The sequence below is a fragment of the Pygoscelis adeliae genome, unplaced genomic scaffold, assembly GCF_000699105.1.
Source record: "Pygoscelis adeliae isolate BGI_AS28 unplaced genomic scaffold, ASM69910v1 Scaffold38, whole genome shotgun sequence".
Taxonomy (NCBI): domain Eukaryota; kingdom Metazoa; phylum Chordata; class Aves; order Sphenisciformes; family Spheniscidae; genus Pygoscelis; species Pygoscelis adeliae.
In genome coordinates, this window is record NW_008825614.1 from 15,513,102 (window position 1) to 15,523,534 (window position 10,433).

General features: G+C 41.8%; 1 protein-coding gene across 1 annotated transcript in view; it reads left to right on the plus strand.

Moving 5' to 3' along the window:
* Positions 1-10,433, plus strand: part of TBXAS1 (thromboxane A synthase 1 (platelet)) — a 251,951-nt gene that overhangs the window by 86,699 nt on the left and 154,819 nt on the right. The window contains exon 4 of the mRNA XM_009332943.1: positions 6,664-6,716. Coding sequence (XP_009331218.1) covers positions 6,664-6,716 — 53 coding nt within the window. The remainder of the gene's footprint in view (positions 1-6,663; positions 6,717-10,433) is intronic.

Here is a 10,433-nt window from a genome sequence, read left to right on the forward strand (position 1 = left end):
TGCATGTTTACAGTCTCTCAGTTTTTATCCTGATCTTCATCCTTTTGGGTGTGATGACTGTCCGCCTGCCACCGGGCCAAACGCATTACTGAAGTCTGTGTATATCTTCCACTGTTCCCTCACCTAGAAAATGCGTTATTTTCCCAAAGAAAGATAACACAGGGTGTATCCCATTTTCCATTCCTCTGACCCTCTTTCCTTTAGGTATTCGCTGTGAAGCAGGGTGCCAGGTTGTTACTAGTGGGCCAGAAGTGGTGCCTGAGGGACTGTTAGCTGGCTGCAGCTGCTCCGTCCAGCCGTGCCACTTACGCAGCGGTGGTGCTTATGACTCCAATGTTAAAAACATATGGTGGGGTTTGTGAGAAAATCTGAGGACTGTGTGTGTTCCATGCACTGGGAAATCTTGCATGCTATTGAGGTCAGGCTCGCAATTGTGTATTTACTTGCTTGGCTTCGCCTCCCTCCCGCCGACTCTTCAGTTACCAGCCTATTGGAATCAGCCATTAACCTGGTTAATGGGGAGAGACAGCAAATACCAGAAAAGATGATGTGCTTTCCTTAATTCCCTCGTGGAAACCTGACTGTTTTAAACTGTAAATGTCTCAAGCAGAGGCTGAAAAGGGTCCAAAACATGTCTTGCTTTTGTAATGCAGGCACACCCAGGCAGAGGAGAATGACATGAGGCTGTTTTCTCCTTAGGACTTCACTGGGAAGTGATCTTTGGGGGTGAAAGGGTAGTGCCCTGCCAAAACTGCCCAGGTGGCTTTGAGCTGGCTGCGTGCAAGCTTTGGGGTGGTGAATTGGCATGACTGAATCGTATTGTGCCATCTGATCTTTTTGGGTGATATGATCCATTGAGGTGACATCTCGATGCCATCTGATCCTTTGGGTGATATGACTCGATCCCAAGAGCCTCTGCCCTCTCTGACCAGGGCAGGTGACGGACAGCAGAAGGAGAAGAGGGCGATGAACAGCATGGGGTAAGTTGCAGAGCAAAAGGGAGAGCTCATGCAAGAGGGAAAACAACCATCTTTCAGGGAAGGTCCAGTTTCTCCAAATGCTGATACGACAGCTCCTTGTTCCAGACAGCAAGGGCTCATACAACACACAGAAATAAACCTGCCCGCTTAGTTTTTATTAAAGACCTGAAAAGGTAGAAGGAAAAAATGTACAATTTGTTTGGTATTTAGTTCAGGTAATTTTTTTTAATTGTGTAATGAGAACACATTGTCCAAATTTTCATATGCAGATTCAATTAGTGTTCAGTTAATTAGCCTTTACAGATGAGGATTAACTTAATTACATAACACTAACCTCTCTTAATAACTATTAAGGGTAGGAAGGCTGCTTTTAATAAATTTGGAAAGGCTATATGTGTTTTTTAAAATCTGAAATGTCATACACATAAATTAAACCAAATTACACACAGAGGACAGCCATTAAGGGTAACGATTAAAGGAAACAAACTATGTACATGGCTCGGAATCAGGCTGGTTAGAAGTTCATGCTGTTTTCCTCCTCTTGTCTGCTGGCATCCTAGTGTTTTCACTAGGTTTATTACTGGAGATGATGTACGGTCTGGGGTCATTCCTTCAAAGTGGGCTGCAGTCTGATACAAGGTTGTTTTAATTAAATGTTAGCTTGTATTAAAAAAAAAAAATCAATTTGGGTACTAGGTTATTAGCAGTTGGTTTTTTTTCCGGGTGGTCTAAGGAAAAAAGATGTGTGAAGCCCATTGAATACTAAAAATCTGATCCATAAATGTCATTCATTATGTACCATAAAGAACTGTATAGATTTTTGTCCCTTGATATGAGGTGTGCACTCAAACAATGATGCTTTGGTTATTAATATCATAGTGAAACAGAACAACATGTCTGACTACAGGGTGGTGAGGGTGGAGTATATATGGGACTACTGATGAGATGTGGCGTCTTTGGCTTCTGAGTCACAGGTTTGAATCCAGGCTGTCTTGGTAAGTGACTGACATCAGGTAATGTGTGATGCTTTTCAGAAAGGGTTGACAAAAGAAGCCTTTTTCCCTTGGCTGTTCTTGCATGGGCAATGTTTCCTACTTGCAATGGATTTTGATGGGCACACCACATCGCTCTCCCCACAGCTCCGTAGCTTTTGTAGCATTCAGTACACTAGAAAACTCAAGGGCTACCCTCATGCATTCTGGAAGTCACTTTTTTGGAGTCCAAATTTTGAGCTACTGTCAGAAGCATGCATCTGCTGGATCCCAACTACGTGGCCCCCTTCAAACCATTTTATCTAGTGACCCTGAAGGACTATAGCTCAGTTCATAAACCACGTGATTTGTTTTCCAGGTGCAGCAAGCTAAAATGTTAAAAAGCATCCTCCATGCAGCCTGGGTCACTTTAAGCTTGAGTTTAAGCTTAAAGTCACTTAAGTCCTCATTTGCAGCCATGAGATCTGCAGGTATTGAGCAACTAATAAGAATAGGTTGGATATGCCTCATGTTAGACACGCCGAAAATCAAAATGCATGGTACTACTGCCTCTTTCTGAAAACTTTGGCTTAGTGCCTACACCTGTTTTCAGCGAGGAGGGAAGATGACATTGCTGCAGATTTTTCCTTGCTGTGAGGAATTAGCAAGGTGAATATGCAGCAAGGAGGAAATTGCTGAAGGATCCGTCCTGCAGTGGCAGAATCTATTGAAAAAAGGAAAGAGGACACTTGAGCCAATGGAGTCCTTTCTGAAGCCCTTTCATGTATGTGCTGCTCAGGCTGAAGTCTCAACGTTCAATATCTCAGGATAGATGGTTGGCAATGGCCAGACTTGGCTCTGACTGATGCAGACCCAAATCTTGTTCCCTTCCATAGGGGTTGCACCTGTATCTATGAGAGCAGGATTTGGCCTTGTAAGTGGTTCTACCACAGATGCAGCTGATGATACATGCTCAGAGGAAGGGGAGAATGCAAATTCCCTGTAGGGAGGCAACCGCCAGCCATGTAAACAAAGCAGCCTTCTGGGTGTGCAGCAGTCAGCCCACTTGAGCTGCTGTTTCCATGGCGTACCAGATGCTGTAAAATATGCTTTCTTCAGGGAAAGAAGCTTTTCATACTCCTGCATTATCTTGTTTGATAATGGGCTGTCATCAGGCTGGTACCTCACTGTAGGGGCCACACACAGCAAGTCCCCCCCTGCCCCAACCCTTTTCTGAGTTGTTGTTGATGACAATTCATATTCTGCAGCTTCCAACCAAAGAAAAGCTACGTGATTTTTCTGACTTGGAACAGCATTACTGACTATGCTTTTACACTTCATTGTTATGAGTGACTGTTTAATGTGCTACTGTTCGTCCTGATGCACATGGTGTCATCTCGTAATACCGTGCGTTGTTTTGCTTTTCAGTTTCCTTCTGTTTTCTTAAAAAATCAGAGTACATACATTTCCATTTTTCCCTGATTATCCCCTTCCTAACCCCCACATTGCTTCATTATAGCTCCTGTCTTATGGCTGTTTAAGCCACTGGGTACATGTCAGCAGGCACCATTTCTGAGTTCGCTTCCTCTCCTCATTTTACCCACTGGGTGATCTTGAGTCAAAGAGAGGTCTCTACCTCCATTTTCTTGTAAAACAGTTGCTGCTGGTGGGCAGGTGCTTAGTTATCCTGTAGGTACTAAGTACAATTGCAATTATAAACCTGGACAAACCTGCAATAATGAGCCTTGGAGCAGATCAACCTCAGCTAGTGTAAATAAGTTACCAAAAGCACTTATGAGGCTTGCTGTGCTTCAAAGATGACTCATAGAAGGAGGAGGATGTTTTCAAGGTACCTGTCTACTGGAAGCTGTGTTCAGGGATGATGCTGCAAAACTGGCAGAGCTATGTGGACGTGGCATATCCCCTCACTGTGTGCTGAGACCATCACAGGTTCATTGGCCTTCCTCAGGGCTATTGAGAAGAAACACAGGTGCCTTCATACAACCCCAGCTTTCTCCAGCTGAAGGGCGTGCCTTGGCTTGTAAGGGATGCACGCACATGTTCCCTCTGCCTTGCCCATGCTCTGGCCACCGGAGCCTCGCAGGGCTCTGTGCATGCTGTTTGCTCGTCTTTCTCAGGCAGCCCAATGAGACCTGCTCCCAGGAGCTCACCATGCCTGTGAAGGGGGCCAGGATAGCAGTGGGTCCCAGGGGTGAACGGCAGAGGCAGGCAGTGGTGTGTATGTGTGTGCAGTGGTGCAGGATGTGAGAAAGTGTTCCCGAGTGTAGAGAACAAGCGCTTTTTTTATTCCCGAGGATGCTTTCTCACAATCTCTCCCAGATACTTTTCAGCTCCTTCTCTCCCCCCATCCTGCAGGCTTGTACTTCTCACTTGGGGGAAGAAAACCTAAGTGTGGTTAATTTTAAGCCAGTGCAATCATTTAGGAGACCTGGAGGTGGAAAACAAGTTATTGGTTAACAGGCCTGATTGGAAATGTGTTCTGCCTGACCCCTCTACTGTAGTGAGCCAGGATCAGCGCTTCCAAGAAGCCGGCTTTCTGGAAGGCTTATTCACTGAATCATTTAAAGCCTAGGCTTCTTGTAAATGTTAATATCCTGCTGGCTCGCTGGAATGCAGCTGGTGGATACAGCAAGTGCAATACCTATGTGCGTGCTCGCAATCCAAAGCAAAACTTGGCAGGCAAGGTTCAGGCTGTAGTTTGGGATGTCCTCCCTGAAGGCTCAGGCTACGAGGAAAGTGGACTGGAGGGCAGACCTGATTCGGCATCAGCTCACAAGACTGGAAGTCCCTCTGCCCCATGCAACCGATAGCATTGTGATACAGCAGTGCTTTGCACCCCACGTTCGACTCTGCCCGGTAACCTCGAGCAGTGCCCTGTGTCACGCTGGTGCCTCAGCGTGGCTGTAAATGTCAGCTGTGTTTACGCAGGTTGAAATCACTCTCTCAGGCAAAGCGGTCAGAGTGCACGGATGAGCGGAGCCTGCTTTATGCCGTCTTAGATGACTGCTTGGAGAATAGCGCTGGGGGGAATTTGGCCCCAGAATTTCCCCTTGCATCAGCAGGGGAAGGCAGTAGGCAACCTTTGCAATGCTGAAATCATAACAATTGCAGGCTGAAATCCTGCTGCTGCTGAAGTATTGCTGTAGCAAAATGCAGGCCGGTGTGAATGTGTATGTACCTTTTCCCCTCCCTCGGTGTCTGCAGATAAAAGCCTTTTTGAGTTAGCTGTATGTATTTGTGGTATCAGAAAGGCTTTTTCCACCTTAGTTTTTGCGTGCTAATGGATGAGGCTTTTCTGTCTACCTTAGCAGTAAAGTATTTTTCAGGTGAGAATATGTATTTTTTCAGGCAGTCATCTAAACCATCTCTTTCATAATTTTATCTTTAGTGTGTTTTCTTACACGCCATCCAGTGCTTTAGCTTTTTGTAGCTTAAGGAAAACCTAAAGTTCTTGCCTTAACCTAGAGACGTATTGTCCTGTAGAATAAGCATACTGCAAGTCCAGGATTAAAAAAAACCCAACAACTGTATTAAGAATAAAAAGCAATTGAAGGGCTCTATAAGAGGAGGACTGTAGGTGGTTGCAAGTGCTTTGGTAATTTGGGTGATAAGTAGGATAACTACTTTTGATTACCGGGTTTTCTTTTGCTTAGTGAGGTAAAATGTTCCCAAAGCACACACACATTATGTGGTCTTTTTTATTTATGTCTGTGGTTAATGTATTTACAATAGTTCATATTGTTCTAGCTAATATTCTGCAGTATGTCATAAAAAAAATAAGAAAGATTCAATATGAGGCATAAGTATTCTGCTTTGTTAGTGAATTTTCTCTGAAGAATGAAGACAGATCACAATAGTCTTTCTTGAATTAATGTAAATGCAGATTAACGCAGTCAAATGTGTTATTTTTCCATAGACAAGTTACAAACACAATGCAGTGATTCTCAAATATAGCGGTTTGGTTAAAACAGATTTTTTTTCACATTTACTTTTGGGAATACATTTTGCACACCTTCTTTCAGATTAATCAATTTGAATTCATTTAGGACACTAACAATTTAGTATAGTGGCAGGTTTATTTATATAAATGGATACCAATTTTCATCAATTATGAAAATGAAACACAGTAAAAATTCTAAGAGTTTGTTAAAATAAATCTGCTTACTATTCTGCAGAGTGTCCCAGGTGACTGCCTTGTGCTAAACTCCGAACTTTGCAGGTTTGTTTTTTTTTTTAATAATATAACTAAAACCAAAACAAGACAACCTTTCCATGTTCCCTGTATTTCTCGTGTGTAGTAAGTCATATACTTATTCTGTTATTAATTTCTCTGTCAGTTTTTCCATCCACACACATCTCAGGAAAAAATTATGAGTCAGGACCCCAATCATGAAATTAGTTTAAAAAAAAAAAATCATGAAATGGTAACATATTTTGGAGTGTAAAACCCTGATGAAAACATGTTTCATGGCTTTCCAGGTCTTTTTTGGGGCTGAGATTTTTTTTTTTCAGTCATTATTTCTAGACTCTACTGTCACAGATGGACAATGAGAGAAAGGTGAGGTTATGAGTTAGTACCATGGGTCTCCTAGTTGAGGTTCAAAGCTTTGGTGTGAGTGTTAGCAACACTGTACGATAGAGTTTCTGTTAAGTACTGTTCTAAAGTACTTTGTTATTTTTCTTTTATCCAGGGCTTTTGGGGAAACCACACAAAACTCATAACGGAGTACGGACCTGTTTGTGGGTAAGCTTAGCAGTGCCATCAGCTTTCTTCTTTTCTGGCTCTTGCTGTTTGGGTTTGTTGGGCGGGAGAGGAGAAAATGCTAAGATAAGATGTTCATCAAAATGCAGAGTGTGGTGTTTCAGTCTGGGGGACAGAGGTGGAGGTTGTTTGATTATGTGCAGAAAGTAACCTTGGCTTATTTTAGTTCAGCATTTGGTGTTGGACTTCATTCTTCTCTTTCTAATTTTAATAATGCACATAAAGTTTAGTCTTTTTCAGAACTGTACAAAGCTACCAGCCTTCAATATTCTCTTTTCATCTGCATATTCTTTATACTTACCGTGAACAGTGGAAATAATAATTTAATGTCTTAAAAAAACTCACCTAGTTTATGAAATGGTATGAATTTGGTTCAGCTGTTGCTATCTATATTTATACAAAATTCCTAAACTTAAAATATGATGAAGTACAGATTAGAAATGAGGCATTCCTCTCTCTATAGCTCAGCTGTGCTATCTTATTTTATTAGGAGTAAAGAGGGTATAAGCAGTATATCCCTTCATACAAGCCCTTCCACATTTCTGTGAATGTCATTTCTGTTCCAAGAACTACTTTCCAGTTGTCATCATTTTAAGTGGAAATGCAGTTATTTCATGGTAGCTTCTATTGTTGTGGTCAGTTGGTGTTTCAGCATAACTATTATTGCGTGATACTTATATACTGAAATATCCACAAAATACAGACAATGTCAAATTTTTTCCCCTGTGTTCCGCAAGGGGTTTAAGACACTTGTAAGAGAGCATATATAAATGTGTGTGTGTGCATATTTGATCATAAATTATATAAATATGCTTTGTATGCTCTTACAGCAAAAAAGCTCTATCAGAAAGAAGTCAGGCTCAGCCATATGAAGCATTTGATGCTCCAGTCACAGCTGCCTTGTGGCATTTATGCTCAGCCCTAAGGACAAAGTGCTGCAAGAAGTGATGGAAATAATGAATTCCAAGGGTTAGGTACTTGTCTAAGAGGAAATAATACAGTGTCTTGGCTGGCCAGGAATGGAGAAAGATATTCATTAACACTGTGGCAATTTGTATGTTGTGTAACAAATGGAAAATGACTGAGGCTTATTATTTCTGTGACCTTTGGTGTGATGCCCTTAAATGACAATAATGTAAGAACACTGGCATTCATTCCTCAGTGTATTTCCCTCCTTATTAATATCATGCCTATTTTTTTCTAAACTGAATTTGAGACAAGTTGCTATTTAGTCGTCTGTCTGCTCACTCGGCCAGGCAGAGGCTATGTCATTGGAGAAAGAGACGTATAATTACAGTGTATGAGTGGATAGATAGAAAATTTCACTTTTCCAATCTACCCACCGCTGTTAGGGAATGAAACCTCTGTGAGACTTGCATGAGCTGCAAAGCTGGATGATGGTGGTAGTGGTCAGCCAGAACAGTTCTGCCTCTTTGGGATCCTGTAGGTAGGAGGAGTGAGCAGATTGAGCATAACTACGTCCCATTTATTGCATGCATGAAAAACTCAATTTGTGAGGGATCTAGGAGGCTGGCAGAGAAAAAAATGCTGCTTTTTGATATCTCCCAGGAAAACAAAGCTGGGCTCAAACATTGCTGAGCTTGAGGTAAGCTTTATTTGTAGTTGAAGGAGGACGTTTTAAAACCTGGCTTGTGAGCTGCTGCTCAATAGGTGTGGTATGTGTCAGGGGGTATTTATCATGGTCCTGTCAAATAAAGAAATTCCTTCTCCTTCTCCATACGTCTTCCGTGTGATTCTTTCTGTGGTTCTTTGAAATAGGCAATAAATGGTAGGTGTGTTTATGTGTATGGTCCCAGCAAAGTATTGGATCTGGCAGTTGGAAGAAGATGTGGCATTTTGCTTTTTCCAGATTGAAAACTGCTTTCCAATAAGCATAAAGAGCAATGATCTTTATTTCTACAGTAGTGAAGTGAGTTGAATACAAATCTTTGGAACTGAAGCCTTTTTTTCTTTCTAAGGTCACTTGAATAGTCTGAATGATACCATCACAACTGTTTTCTTTTGTGTGTGAATTGGTTTCCTTGACAACAGGATGTCAAATCAACTTTTCAGCTTTAATCAAGTCAAAACAATATATCCCTTCCCTTCCAAAAGGCCTCAAGTCGTAGAGAATTATTTCAAGTAAGGCTTTTGTAGGTCACAAAAGCATTTTTTTTTCTTCGCTCCCGTGTGCGGATCCAAAGGAGAGGTGATGGTATTACTCTTTTATAGAGAGAGACAATGCAAATAGTCGTCAGTTGTGAGTGTGTGCTGTGAAAACTGTCTGTTTTCATACAGAGATGGCCCGAGATGGAGGCCAAGGCAGAAACAAACAGCTCTGGTTTGGTGCAAAAGCAGAGTTGGAGCATTTCTGTTCAATGGGGGAATCCAAGCCACTGACGTGACTTTTGAAGAGGTCCTGCAACAGGGTGGTAGTCTTTGGTTCAGTTATAGTTTGGAATACCTTCTATAAAAATACCTGCTCTAAAATATGTGTGCTGGTTCTCCATAACAAAAATTAAAAGTGAAAAATATCCTATTTGGAAAGCAATGTACTGATACCTGTTAAGGTTTGTCTTGAATATTCTCCTTTTTATGGTAAGAGTTTTGCAGGAAAGTAGTCCTGGTTTCTGTGGAAATTAGTGACTTATGTCACTTTTTTTTTTAATAAACGTTGATGTTTTGATACTTTATTTTCACCCCCACCATATCCAATTGTTCCATTTCAATTGTAGGTTATTTCTACTAATTGGAAATAGGTGGTAGGAGCAGACAAAGAAGCAAAGAGCTTCTGGGTTGAAGAGGAGAAATAAAGGGGGAGAGTATACTTTATAGAATCAGAAAAACAACCGCTACGACATGAGCAGAGCTGTGAGGCAGTGAGTTAATTTTACTTTATATACACACTTTGTATGCATTTGACCACGCTACTGCGATTGCATCATTATGACTTTACAGCACTGTAAGCATGTATGGCTTATTTGGAGTTGGAGAATAGTGCCAAAATAAGTAATATATTCTTGGCCCAACAACACACTACCAGTGAAGGAACAGAAAATACAGTACAGCCCCAAGCAGGCGGGTGATTGCCCCTAGGATGAATGAACCTATTCTGCCTTCTACTGTAGCAATGCATTTGGGTGTGGGGAAGAGTGTAAGAGTTCATAACATAGACCTCACTGCATATAATCAGAGTAAGAACAGAAGATTAAAATTCAGTGCAATTTATAGGAAAAACACGTCCTTTTGCATCTGAAACACCTTGCAGCAGGTCAAACCCTATATTCTTACTCCCTTCACTTGAACTCAACTTCCACCTGCTGTGAGAAGTCTGAACAAATATGTAGTAGAATAAGTGCTAACGAGGACAAGAACAAAGTAAGGCAGAGATGAAGAGATGGGTCTAGGAGTAGCAAGAGGATGGAGTTTGGATTAAACCACCTCTAGAAAGCAGAAGACGATCGGGGTGTTTGAGCTCAGGGTTGTCAGGCTGTAAACTGGCAACGGGAGGCCACAAGCTCAAAATCTGCATTTTCTAATTGGGGGAGGAATTAATGAGAACATTTCTGACAAGATCCAGTTGTAAACCATTCTCAATCCCTGATAAAACTGCCAGCAGCAAGCTGCATCTACCCATGCTGAGCCTCTGCTGGGCTCCAGCAGAAGCTTCCCAGGATCAGCACAGTACCACAGAAAGCA